The 14247-nt window shown below is 36.4% G+C and overlaps 1 protein-coding gene and 1 long non-coding RNA gene across 4 annotated transcripts in view; one reads left to right on the top strand and one right to left on the bottom strand.

Annotated features, from left to right (window-relative positions):
• Positions 1-7610, bottom strand: part of LOC141569643 (uncharacterized) — a 166203-nt gene extending 158593 nt beyond the window's left edge. The window contains exon 1 of the long non-coding RNA XR_012493358.1: positions 7012-7610. This is a non-coding gene — a long non-coding RNA (uncharacterized LOC141569643). The remainder of the gene's footprint in view (positions 1-7011) is intronic.
• Positions 1348-13943, top strand: MEPE (matrix extracellular phosphoglycoprotein). Of its 3 annotated transcripts, none has more exons than XM_074323749.1 (5): positions 1348-1431; positions 3210-3275; positions 8216-8269; positions 9233-9325; positions 12102-13943. In XM_074323749.1, exons 2-5 carry the CDS (start codon positions 3222-3224, stop codon positions 13572-13574), a joined length of 1674 nt encoding a protein of 557 aa, XP_074179850.1. In that variant the 5' UTR covers positions 1348-1431; positions 3210-3221; the 3' UTR covers positions 13575-13943. The 3 variants fall into 3 exon arrangements, with proteins under 3 accessions (XP_074179850.1, XP_019586812.2, XP_074179856.1); XM_019731253.2 differs by having other exon boundaries at positions 12099-13943; XM_074323755.1 differs by lacking the exon at positions 9233-9325 and having other exon boundaries at positions 12099-13943.
• Positions 13944-14247: the final 304 nt, after the last annotated feature.

Raw genomic sequence — 14247 nt, 5'->3', positions numbered from 1 at the left:
GGCAGCTTTATTCTTCCAGTTGCTCAAAGCTAAAACAAAAACTTGGTGTTGACCTTCATTCTGGATGTTCTATCACAACCTACATCTCATACATCTGCAAATCATATTGGCTTAACTTCCAATATATATTCAAACATCACCACTCTCCCCACCCCTTCTGCCACCCCTCTGGTTCAAGTGCCAGTCATCTCTTCCTCAGATTACCTCAGGGCTTCCGAGCCAGCCTCTGCCATTTCCTACTTCAGTTGCTCCCTTAGTCACTCCTCTGCCCAAAGCTCCAAGGACTTCCTTCTCACTCAGGGTAAAGCCAAAACTTGTGAGGATACACAGGCCCTATATCACCTGCCATCTGATACCTTTTTTACCTCAATTCCTATTATTCTCCTCATCAGTCCCTTCAGTCAAACTGACCTCTTTGTTTCTGGAACAAGCCAGCAAGCGTTTGTCTCTGGGGCTCTCTTCTTTCTTCTGCCTAGACTGTTCTCCCCTTGGGTAGTCATATATCTACAAGTCCTTACTCAAGAGTCACTCTCTCAATGACCCCTTCCCAGGACTCCCTACCGAAATTTTTCACCTAATGTCTTCCTCCACTCCCTGCAGTATTTTTTTTTTTCTGAGACTAAGTCTGTGTCACTATCGAACACAATATATTTTACTTACCGTGTTTCCCCCAAAATAAGACCTAGCTGGACAATTAGTTCTAATGTGTCTTTTGGAGTAAAAATTAATATAAGACCTGGTCTTATTTTAATATAATATAAGACCGGGTCTTATCTAACATAATGTAATATAAGACTGGGCCTTATATTAATTTTTGCTCCAAAAGATGCATTACAGCTGATTGTCTGGCTAGGTCTTATTTTCAGGAAAATACGGTATTTATCCTGTTTATTGTCTGTCTCCCATCAGATTATAAACTCCATGAAAACAGGAATTTTTTTCTACCTGTTTTGTTCACTGCTGTTTCCCCAATGCCTGTCACATAACAGCCACTCAACACATTTTTGTTATATTTTGCTGAGTTGAAGCAGACAAAATTTAAATTATAAACTTTCTATATAAAATGATAGCTAAAATGTTTTCCAGTTATAAACTTGTTAGTTATTCAGTCAATCCTAATTAATAGTACTAAAATCAATTTTAATTACCTGACAACATGATATACCAAACTGAGGTATTTATATTTTCTGTTTATCCCACTTTCTGGAACATTTGATAGCAGCTTTCCACCACAAAAACATTTTTAGATTAAAATTACTTTGCCCCCTATGGTTATCTGTGGGCACTGGTAACAAATTGTTTGTGCTAGTGCTAGGTGAGCCAATGCTGATTGGCCATTGGAAACTCTAAAAACTTTAAATTTCAGCAAAATGCCCAGAAACTGCTAATCCTGCAGAAGAAGCCAGGTATTCTGAAGATAAAAGATACCAGGTAATTTGGGTTTCTTGACGTTCTTGATAGCAAACAGCTTTATAATACAATTGTTTTCATTTTCGGGATGCATACCATCCAAGTAGGGAGATTGCTTTTGAAAATAAATGCAAATTGTAAATGTTCACTTCTGAACACAACTGTGTAATATTTAGTGCTTTGTTTTATAAAACAGCAAGTGTGTTATCAAGCTCTAGAAATTATCAACTAAAATTGATGGCTTGGTGGCAATTTCTTCTTTGAGTTGACTGTCAGCATTATCAAGATCCACAAAAACTCAAAGACTCTAATTTTACTTTATATCTTCACTTATAAATCAGAATAAGGATAATGTGATCAGATTCATACTTTCCACCCTCATCTGTGTAATATCATCTGTGCTAATATTTCTCAGCATTAAGTCCTTTAATAAATGATTTGTATTGTCCTGATCTCTAAAATGCTTGGATGGCTGTTATAGTCAGAATTAAGATTCTTAAAATTGTATTAGTATAACAGAGAATAGCTTAGATTTTTAGAATATATTTAATAGTTATATTTATTTCTACAAATAAAATGTTTTACCTTGAAATGTTTAAAGATTGCAACAGTATTTAGACTATTTTTCCCATTAAAGGTGATTTTCCCCAAGTAATCTCAAAGACTGGTCTAAATTTTTATTCTCATATTGGATGCTATATATCTGTGTGGTAGTTAGTAAAATATTTAATGTCCATCAAAACCAATAGATTAGTAAACCAAGGTTATGTTGACATTTTTTTTTCAATTTAATGGCCACTTAAGTGAGCCCATTAGCTCCTCTTAGTATATTTACCAAAGGATATACATACAACTTTATAGATAGCTAAATGTCAATGTTCTAAACATAATTTTGTTGAGCCCAATATCAAATACAATTTGCCTTTAAATAACTATGTAGATGTTTTTGTAATAAGATCGAGGAGTAGAAACATTCAAGGTGGCATAGAGTCTTCATGAAAAACAGTGGCTCTCTAGCTACATTGCCTGCTTTAGCAACCCCAGTTCTGCCCCTTAAGACCTGGGAATTCTGGGACAAATTATTTGACTTTCTGTGTCTATTTCCTAATCTATAAAACAGAAATAGTAATACCACCTAACTCATAAGGCTGTTATGAGGCTCAATTAATTGAATATGTGTAAAAATGTTAGAAGAGTGCTTGGCTCATTGTAGTATTCAATTAATTTTAGCTATTACTATATTACATAAATTGTTTTACCCTCCATTCTATGGATGGCTACGAGCTCGGACACATTGTTAATGAATATAAGGACATGTATTAGGGCACCAGCCTGGTAGCAGCCAAGATTATATTGCTCACAGTGGAGCCTGTCACCCTGGCAACTCGTTTAAAGAATATGTCATGAGCTGCTATACTAAGTTAACATTATTGTGAATAATATAAAAATTAAATTAAACTCTATCTGTGTAAAGACAAAAGGGAAAAGTTTGGGCCGACAATAGAGCAAATAAATATGGCTACAAAATACATTTCTATCAACTGACTTCATTCTTTTAATAATATTGGACAATTTTCATTTTCACATTGGAATAATTAGACATATGGAAGCACTTACATTAAAGTATCCGCACTTGGGTGTAAATAAATTATGTATAAGCTTTTATTTATTTATTTTTTTAAACAAAAGCACTGCTACGGAAAAATAAGTTTGTATTTACTTTTGTGCTTTATTTATTTTTATGGCTGCAATTCATAATTGGCAATGCTTTAGAGTAAAATATTATTGTCTTTTTACAGAGATTCTCAAAGATGCAAATTGTCTGTTTGGAACTGCTCCTTTTCAGTCTGACCTGGGCAGCACCAGTAAGCATTTACAAATTCAGTTATGTATCATATAATCTCTTGCTCTCTTGATCTGTTCTTCTTTTAAGCAATGTCTTTTCAAATTGGTTAACACTTCCATAGTTCAGTATAATAAAAGACCAAGCAGAAAGAAAGCAGCCAGCACTTGACACCAATGCCTCCACAAACGAGGCCTTCGATAAACATGAGCTGAATTACAAGATATCAACATGTTGGCTTTTAAGAAACACCAAAAAGAGTACTTTTGAGAAAACCAAGAGCCAGCCACAGTGTTTCAAACCAGCTAAGGCTAGTGAGTAAAATACTCAGAGACTCAAGTTATAATATGTCAAAAGAACTTTTCAATATTCTACATAAAAAACTGGAAAAAAAATAACTTGACTAGATTAAGGCTAACCAACTAAATTTTGTAAATAAATGGCAATACAAAGGGACCAAACTTTCATGTAATTTTTTCAATACCCCAACACTGTAAGATCTTGGTAATGATTTTTCTCTTCATCAGTGAGAGTAAAGATGGGAGGAAGTGCCCCCCCCCAAGCTTAACCCAAATCAAGCTCCAATTTCCTTTTGTATCTTTTCTTCTCTCTGATTCATCCAGATGAGTACTTAGGATGTGACTAATTATCTTGTGAAAATGCTGAGTGTTACCAATATTGTCTGCAATGCAGACACAGTGCCAATTAGATAATGTCTGGAAAGCATTCTAATTTCTCACAGTAACTTCCTAGGTTGGAGAACCATGGAAACAAGTGGTCATTCTGTTGCCAGAAGCACTTAAATATAGGTCCTGAATGAGTGGGTGACCAGTTGGGTAACCCACTGACAACCATATCATCCGGTGAGGACAGCAGAAGTTGAGGAAAGCATATCTCTTCTCAGCTCACAGCCTCTCACAGTCCCATGGGGGCTGTTCTGCTTAAAACAGACATCTGCCAGGTCCAATCCACACGGCTTAGCACAGTCAGGGCCACAGATGCCTGTGCTTAGGCATCAAGAGGGTCTTGCTGACTCAGCTCAATCCCACCAGCGTAGGATGAGTCTGTTCTCAGCAACACACTCCAAGAAACAGCTGGCACTCTCTGACCATTTTCCAGTAAATGCTCTATGTCAACATCAATCCAGTGACCACTAGCCAAAAGCAGGTGCCAGCGTTTCTCCCCAGAGGGAAACAATGCCATCTCCATTACAGGGCCACATTCAAGCATGGGAGGATTGCCAAGTGGGTGTGGGGGAGAAGGGAGAAAGGCATATTTCAAATGAAAGAGGCTCGGCAAGGCAGAGAGACACAATTTGGAATTACGAATGGTGTTTTCTCCCAGATAAATGGATTCCATTCGAACAATTATCTAATTATTTAACAATAGATTGGTGATATCGGAAATTAGTATATACCAACTTATATATGTTTTGAAATTATAAGCCAAATTCAAACTGTAGGGGAGGGAAAAGTTTTTCTCAACCCTCTTTGGGTCCCTGGTTGGTCTGAAAATTAAACTGACAAAGACAGATGAACAGGAGAAAAGCATACAAGTGTTACTGAATTTTTACATGTACCTGGGAGCCTTCACAAGAGAATGAAGACTCAAAAGTGACCAGAGCAAGAAGCTTTTACTCCTTTTAGACAATGAAACAATACATTTGTGAAGAACTGACAAGACAGAAGGTTTGGGCTCGGGTAGTCCTTATCGTCCTCAACCAGGAAGATTAGGGTTGGTTTAATAAGGTTTGTTTGCAGGTTACTCTAGTGTGGTCTCTGGACTGATAAGAGGAGTCTGTCTCCAGTAAAAGGAGAACTCATTTCCTGTCTCTAGGCAGAAAAGGGGGAGCTGTTTCTGTTTATTATTTTTAATTGCCTTCAGTTCAAAATAATTTTTATGTCAAAGAGGCGTATTTTGGGGTGACGTACTGGTTTCCTTCAAAAACAAAATTTATAAATGGAAGAAAATAAAAGATGATTCAGGCTATGTGATTTAATTAATATTCATCAATATGCAGTTAGACTATAAGAACATTGTTATAAGTTACTTTGCTGTAAGTTCATGATTTATTGTTGTGAACTATATTGTGATCTACTTTATATTATCAAGTATGTTTTTAACATGTGTGTGTGTTCTGTAAAAGATGCCAAATACCCCAAACTGTCATTTCTCTTTTTTTTATTAATACCTACCCATCTCATTTTTATGTTTTCTCTTTTCTTTTCTTTTTTTTAATTTATTGGGGTGACAATTGTTAGCAAAATTACATAGATTTCAGGTGTGCAATTCTGTATTACATCTTCTATAAATCCCAATGTGTGTTCACCACCCAGAGTCAGTTCTCCTTCCATCACCATATATTTGATCCCCTTACCCTCATCTCCCACCCTGTTTTCTCTTTTCTATAGCCCCATTTGCAGATCTGTTTTCACTGTTTTGATACGTTTGAGAAATGATACAATGATCTAAATTCATATGTACAAGATCATATAAAAACCATCATAAAAAGACAATAAAAGATAAAATGATAAGATATGCCTGAAGGTACTTAATGTAAACTTCCTCTTATTATTAATTTTTTTTTTCATATATCAGGCTATTTAAAAATGTATTATTTTTAACCCTGGGACTTTGATACAGAGAATTTAGGTCAAAATATCTCCTTTACTTCTACTACCGCTGCCTGCTGTGTAAGTGGTCTGTTTCTCCTGCTGCCTATCTCACATGGGAATTAGATGAGATTATTTATATGAAAGTAGTTTACAAACTGTAAAGTGCTATATAAATATAAGACATTATTGACAAACTATTTTTTTCATACAAATTTGTACTCATTTTTATGGCAAGAGTTGTACTTTCATTTCTATAATAGAGAGATTGCTGGGAATAGAAGTATTGAGTAGAAGAGAATATCTATTTTTTCCAAAGATATTGCCGTATTTTCTTCCCCAAATGGTATACATCTTTACATTTTTACCACCAATATGTATCGTATTATCCTTTCCTCTATATTCCCATCCAATGAGTATACAATCATAGTTCATTATTTATTTAATGTGTATTTCTGTATTTTTAAAGTTGAATTATAATTGACACATGATATTATAGTAGTTTCAGGTGTGTAACATAGTGATTCAATATTTTCATTTGTTACAAAAGGATCACCAGGACAAGTCTAGTTACCACCTGCCATCATACAACGTTATTATAATATTATTGACTATATTCCCTAGGCTGTACATTACATCTCCGTGACTTATTTTATAACTGGAAGTTTGTAGTTCTTAGCCCCCTTCACTTATTTTGCCCATCCCCTACCCACTCCCCTCTGGCAATCACCAGTTTGTCCTCTGTTTCTATGATTGACAAACTATTATTGTTTCTAGAATGGAATGGAATCTGAAGGAGTTCTGCTTTGGAGCCCAGCCAATAGGGTACTTTTACTAAAGTTTTGAGTTTATTTTTAAGATGATTCTATCAGTCTGGATCTAGTCAGGAAAACAAAATCCATGACAGGAAGTTGAGTAAGAAGGGTTCTATTTAGAGAATAGTTATAAAGTATAGGACAAACAGAAAGGGCAAATCAAGGGGGATGACACAACATGAAGATTAAAGCCACTACCATGCCTTGGGCTGGAGAAACAATGAAGGAGGTGTTCCCAGTGCCCTGACGGTAGCAGGAATTAGGACCACAAAGGAGATGCATCCAATCCTAGAGATGCAGCGCCAAACCGAGAGAGCAGGGAAGGACATACCTTGGCTTCTTTCTCCTTCTACCCTCCAGTCTCCGGTTCCGTCTCCCGCCAGCCAAACCCACACTGAAGCCAGATGGGAAACGAGCTCAGGAAATGTCATTTGCAGGACTCATCCCAGGCAGAGCAGATGCACGGTATCTAAAAGCAAGTAGGACAATTGCTCATATCTTATTGCAAGGAAATACAGAACTCTAAGTTTTATTCAGGCAGGATATACTCTAGGTGGATAGGGTCTTTTTATTTCATCTTTCCGTTACGGGTTTCGCTTTCTTATCTGACTGCTACCACCATGATGCCTGCTTTCACTTTAGCACACGCATTCAAACACGAACCAGTTCTACCCATTGGTTCTTCTTGTCACATCTGAGATAATCTAGGAGTTTCAAAAGTAAATAAGGAAATAAAAATACTGGGAATAAAGAGTCTTTACGTCTGTTGCATCCATGGCAAGCTTGCCCCAGGATTCTCTTCTTCTGCATGCTCTCCTGGGACACCTAAAGTTTAGCCCAAAAGCCTGGAACAAGCTGCCTGGGTCTATTTCTTTTTGGTTTCTGGCCTTTCTCCACTTTAATAGCTACCTCTTGCCCTCAAGAACCCTCAAGATATCTTGACCCTTTCATGTCAGATCAAGAGAAAGCATTTGTCCCAATTTGCAGGCTACACCATTTTCCAATTCCTGAAAGAAATATCTGCCCAGGTGACCGGCAATAATAAGTCCCATCCTTAAGTGTGGTCCTTCCCCTTACGTGCAGGGCTGTGATTTTACTCTTGCTGCATATCTTGCAGTATATTTTAACTCATATAGCAGTTACTGAACTTATATAATCAATGCACATACAGTCCACATTGCTGAACTCTGATTTTGGTTCACTGATACTAAGCGAATCCCAGGGTGCCAGTGAAAACTTCTTTTTCAATGGATACTAATGACATCCAAGCTTTTTCACCTGGCGTTCTCCTGTACCTAAATGTGGTTGTGTGATGGAAATGACATTTTCTCCCTCTGTGGGAGGAACTCTAGCACGTTCTTGTAACTGAAACAAATGTTAATGTGGTGAGTGCGCCCATCTTCTTTTGGTCAGAATGATTTTTCACATTGAATAGTATAACCCAGTGAGAGAAAAGTAAACAAAACATTTATTGTTCGGAGAAATGAACGAAAGAATGAATGTTTGGTGAAGTTTTATTTCTTGTTCCCTTGCAGACATTTAAACCACAGACTGAGAAAACTAAGCAAGACTGTGTGGAAGAACAGAGGGTAAACAGAATTATTCTTCTCAAATAAATCCATTTTAACTCTGTAAAGGAAAAAGTCAGTAAAAGGAAAATTTTAACTGTCAAAATATTCCTGTGTACTTAGAATGGAAAAGCAAAATTACACAACATAATTTGGGCACTCTAATTCACACAATGTGTGACAGAAAAGAGAAAAGCATTCTAACCAGAGATTTCTCTTCAATGTGATTTCTTCCTTCACAAGGATAAGCGAGTAAAAATTCTGGGCTACTATTATTAGGAAACAACATTTTCCCACATATGTACATAAAAACAAAGCAATAACTGAGACAGAAAACAGAGGGAAGAGCATTAACAAGTCTTAATGGGGAATTCTGTTCACATGGAGTTAGTTTCCCATATGATCCAGAAAGTTAAATAAGTTCCCTCAGCTTTTCATGTCGCCAAATTGCAGCTTACTTCTGCCTGCCACGGTTTCTTTTGGCAGCCTCAAAAAATTCTGTTCTAAGAACTAACAATCTTCTGTTCTCTGTCTCAGCTGAAAATTACAAAGGCAAAACCTGAAAATTTAAGAGCCTGAAAGTTCATGCTGTGAATTTTGCCAATTTGACATCAGACATGTATACTGGAAAAATCGACCTTTGTTCTAATCTCCTCACCCCTTCCCACCTGAATATATTTCCAAGTGTTCCATTTCCACTGAAATTTGGTAATCATATTGACACACCCTGGGCAAGAGAGAGTCAGTTGATAGTCATCTTTAGGGAAAACAGATTTAGGGACTCACAGAAAAGAAAGGAACAAGTGGCTATCTTCAGGGGCCGGCTGGCACTCGCCCTCCAGTGGTTATAGGAAGTACTACATTTGTCAGATGCAGAATTAGCTTTCGCCTAAGTTTTACAATACCATGTAGTATCAAAAAGAGAGCCAGAAATCTTCTTAGAAAAAGATAAACCCGTCTTAATATAATGTTGTGTTTTTGTAGATAACGTACAAGGGCCACCATGAGAAAAATGGGTATTATGTTTTTAAGTATGTTTACACATCACCTGGGAGGAAAAATCAAACTAATATAAAGGTAAGCTGAGTCTCTGAGTAATGATCCTTATGATGAGCCTAACTTTGGACTAACGCTATGGGAAACTATAGCAGAGCCTATCTGGTGACTGGTGGCTTTGTCCCTTTCCCATAGTCCTAGGCTCCTCGTGTGTCTGCTATGGAACTCTGTGTTCCAGAGTCTTCCTGATACAGATGGGCCACCTGTGCCCTGGCCCTAATCCTGCCCTGCCTCAGGACCTACTGTGGCAGGTGTGGTACTGGTGGACCCCATGAATTTTTTGTGTTAATGCTTCTGATTAACGTTTGGTCTTTTATAAGGAGGTTTTCTGGACATATTCTACCATATGCTCTAATGCTGACGATTAAAAGGCTATTAGGAGAAAGCATTTTGGCTTAAAAAGTGACACATTTCAGTGTTCCTTAAATTCATTTCACAGATGACTCCATCTGTTTCAGAAAGCTCCAAAGAGAAAGAATAAGGGCCTTGTCACTGGAATGGAACAATAATCCTTTTCACTCAGTCCTTTCTCGCAGATTCATTGGCCAAAGAGCTGGAAACAGCTTAAAATGCCATCAGCAAAAAGGACTATTTACTTTTTCCAAATCTGGCTTCATTTCCCATGAAAGTAGTAGTTTCCTTTCAGAATGTTGTTTCGTTCAGCTCAGCTTGATATTCTTTAGATGCGTCTCTAAGACTAACTGCCTGTTAAAGTTTTATTGTAACAAATGTGAATTGAGCTCTTTCTATTGTGCAAGATACTGTGTGAGATAAAACTATTGAGAAAACCTAATTCTTTCTCTCCAGGATCTTAGAAACAAACAAACAAACAAACAAACAAACAAACAAACAGTCCTTACAAAAGTCATTATAACCCAAGACAGAATGTACAAAGTGCTGTGTGAGTGGTCCCTAAAAAATCATGCTTTAGGGCTTGGAGTAGAAAAAGATTAATTCCCAGTCTGGTATTCAGGAAAAGCTACCTAATGGAAATAATTGAGCTGGGTCTTGGAGGATGAGTAGGATTTGAGCAAACAAGTAGGTGGGAGAGGCCATTCTCCATGAAAAGAATATTATAAGTGAAGATGTAAAGATAGAAAAGCAGAGCAGAGTAAAGCAGACCAGCCAACTGATACACAGATCATTATATAGTCAATAATGCAATCAGAAATCACTTAACATAAGCAAATGCAGAAATAATTGACCATAACACACCACAATTTAAAAGGTATTATGTTTTCATTTATAAAAGAAACCTATTCAGTCTTTAGTAAAATGCACACAATTTATTATACATTTATTATACAATTTAGTATACATGCTACTGTTTTAAAAGCAGCAAAAGCACCAAATATAAAGCAAAACTTCCCACTTCAGAGTAGAGAGGAAAAAAATTAAGAAGGGATTATTATAATCTACTGATTTTCTAACGCATTTGCTTCATTCAAAAAGATATATTATCAATGAGTAAATAAACTTGATTTCAAAAGAAAATATAAATGTCCATGTAAAATTTTCCAAAATTTAATGTCTTAAAATAAGTCAAATGCTTAAAATCCTTTTTAATTTAGAAATAATTCACTATAATTTTTTTTCTATTATATTTTTCCTCAGATCAAAATCTCACTTTTTTTCAGAATATACCTGCCAAATAAAAGACTAGTGAATAATGATGTCTTACCTCCCACAAATAGATCATTTCAAATTATATCTTAAAAATGCTACTTTAAAAAGTTAGAACTTTTGTATACAATATATTAGTCAGCTTCATAAGAATAGAGGGCACTTCCACAAACTATTTTTATTTTGAGACTCAAGTGTGAGCTGACTCAACAATTTCCCCACTGCTTCCAAGATTAATAAGATACATGTATAAAAGGAGAACAGCACTATAGTTAAGGATGAGAGAGAGAGAGAGAGAGAGAGAGAGAGAGAGAGAGAGAGAGAGAGAAAGAGAGAGAAAGATTATGAGAATGGGAGAGAGAATAATTATTTTAAAAAACTGAATTCCATATCACTTGCACAGACTCACTAGTCAAAAGATGAGGAACACACGCTACCCTCCTTAAATTTGGATCCTCCTTTAAAATCAGGCCCTAATCTGCATTTCCAATTTATTTCTTATTCCCTCCTTTAGGATTTCTCTATTCCAAAGTTAAAGTTTTATTCCAATTAGTATTCAAATATTTCCTGTTTCGGAACATTTGAATACACTGCTTACTTTTAAAATATTTTCAGTACTTCTCTTCCGTGTGTCTGAATCTTACTCATCCTTTAAGCTCATTCTTTTTTCTCCATGAAAAATGCTTTGGCCATTCCAGAATTATCTCTACCAACAAACCTCTATTGAGTTAATAGAATCTTTTTATTAAGCATCAGATATATATATATATATATATATATATATATATATATGCAAAAAAAGTATGCACATTTTAAGAGGAAAAAACTGTATTAAAATTGTAATACTCAATATATACCAATAACGAAAGATGAATCACGTTTGACTTCTGCAATTACAAGATGTGCTCAAAGAGGTTACTGTCAGTATCCAGACACTTCTGATTATGACAAACTACTGCTTGAGCAACGTTGAATAGTGTCTACTTGTATACATTTTTTTGGCACACTGATATATGTATACATATATATATGTATATATATTTATATATATGTTTATATATATACACATATATGTATATGTATACATATATGTATATATATTGCCTAAGAATTATTAGGTTTTTAAAATTTAACATAAAATAATCACTTTATGTTGAAAATTATACTTTAGCAGGAAGAAAAAAGCAAAGACAATATTGCCCTTCACCATTCTGGCAAGAGAAGAAATCAAGAGTCAGCACCTAAAGAAAATATTGTCGAGGAAAGACAGAAAGACTTGCTCCTTGTTGGAGCCAATAAAAATAACCAAAGTAGCAAATCCCAAAATCTTTTTGAAAATAGACAGACAGTGAATGAAGACAACAGTATTAGTAACAAAGAAAATGCCCACAATAACCTAGAGATGTACACTTATCCTGAATCCACTGGAAATAATGGGGCTGAGGATGGAGGTGATGCTATCAGCAAACTACATGACCAAGAAGAATATGGTGCAGTTCTCATCAGAAATAATATGCAACATATAACGGAGCCAGGAGCCGTGATCGAACTCTTGGGGGAAGGAAAAACAGAGATCAAACACAGGAATGTTCTCAGCAAAATTCCAGCAAGTGCAAACTATGCTAAAGCCCCATCAAAAGGTAAGAAGAATCATCAAAGAGATCCACAAGCCCAGAATATTCCAGTAAAGAGCAAAAGCATCCACCATATCCAAGACAACACTGACTATCTAAAACAGCTCCGAAAAATTAAAAAAATCCCCAGTGATTTTGAAGGCAGTGGGTACCCAGATATTCAAGAAAGGGGGGATAATGATATCTCTCCTTTCAGTGGAGATGGCCAACCTTTTAAGGACATTTCTAGTAAAGGAGAAACTATTGATCCTGATTTAGAAGGTATAGATAGTCAAACAGAGTTCCCCGGCCCAAATGAAGCTGAGACTATTAATCCTGAGGCAGGAGGGCCAGGTTACAATGATATCCCAGAGAAAGAAGAAAATGGCAGAAGTACCACTGGAACCAGGGATGAGACAGCACAAGAGGCAAATACTGCTGATGTAAGCCTAGTGGAGGGCAGCAATGACATCATAGGTAGCACTGATTTTAAGAAACTCCCTGGAAAAGAAGGAAACAGAGTGGATGCTGGCAGCCAAAATGCTCACCAAGGGAAAGTAGAGTTTCATTACCCTCATGTACCCTCAAAAGAGAAAAGAAAGGAAGGCAGCAGTGATGTTGCTGAAAGTACTAATCATAATGAAATTCCAAAAAATGGCAAAGGGAGTAGTAGCAAAGGCACAGAACATTCTAACAGGAATCAAGTGACCCCAAGTGAAAAACAAAGATTTCCTAGCAAGGGCAAAAGTCAGGGCCAGCTCATTCCTTCTCATGGTCTTGATAATGAAATTAAAAATGAAATAGGTTCCCATAGTGGCCCCAATAATGAGGAGACTCTAACAACACACAGCAGAAAACATCATCATGTACCCCACAGACATAATAATTCTATGTGGAATAAAGGTATGCCACAAAGGAAAGGCTCCTGGGGTTACAGAAAAACACATTCCAACAGGAGGTTCAGGCCTCCTAAAAAGCCGGACAGTAGTGAATCATCTGACAGCGGCAGTTCAAGCGAGAGTGATGGTGACTAGTCCATGAGAAATTCCCAGCAGGATAAAGATTGGAATTCCTAATCATCTGTGATTTGATGGTAAAGGAGAGCCACCTAATAGCAAAGCAGGTGAAGGACAGAGCAGGGAGCTAAGTAAGCCAAGAAACCTGCCCTCCTGGGGAGAACTGTTACTCTTTTAATGGTCATTGTATGAAATTCTATTCAAAGCTATGACTTTTTCTAAGGAAAAAAATTCATCAAGGATTTATGGAATAGGTAACATTTAAATAGGTGTCATATAAAAATAGTTTATGAATGTCACAAAAGCCTTCCTTTGTTGTTGCTCTATAGACATAAAAATAAACCCTATTTCTCGATTAGTAATCTGTAATAAATGATCTATAAGAAAGTCTGTTATCTGTGGTGCTTCATTTCAGAGGCAATAATATTAGTTCTGCCTCTGGCAAAGGCAGTGGTACGAAATTAATCTGCTGAATAAAGCTTGGAAGCATTCCCTCATCCCATTCTGCTTAGGTTAGCTAGCATTTCCTTTTGCCTCTGACCTCCCTCTGGCCTAATAAAGATATCCTGCTTCATAGCCATCTACACTCTTTTCCTCCGTTTAACATTTATAACTTCTCATAAGGCAAATTTTATTTCCTGAAACAAATCTCCATGTGATCACTGTTCTCAATTCTACCTCCTTCCAAAGA

Source organism: Rhinolophus sinicus, linkage group LG02 (assembly GCF_036562045.2).
Source record: "Rhinolophus sinicus isolate RSC01 linkage group LG02, ASM3656204v1, whole genome shotgun sequence".
Lineage (NCBI taxonomy): Eukaryota > Metazoa > Chordata > Mammalia > Chiroptera > Rhinolophidae > Rhinolophus > Rhinolophus sinicus.
Note: the sequence above shows the minus strand (reverse complement) of the source record. Positions and strands in the feature narration are given on the sequence as shown.

What these genes read in the sequence shown, in the direction of transcription:
- MEPE (XM_019731253.2), top strand. Translation starts at nt 3,222, where the DNA reads ATGCAAATTGTCTGTTTGGAACTGCTCCTTTTCAGTCTGACCTGGGCA. An exon ending in GTCTGACCTGGGCAGCACCA is followed by an intron (nt 3,276 to 8,215) that starts GTAAGCATTTAC and finishes GTTCCCTTGCAG; the next exon opens with ACATTTAAACCACAGACTGA. An exon ending in ACTGTGTGGAAGAACAGAGG is followed by an intron (nt 8,270 to 9,232) that starts GTAAACAGAATT and finishes GTGTTTTTGTAG; the next exon opens with ATAACGTACAAGGGCCACCA.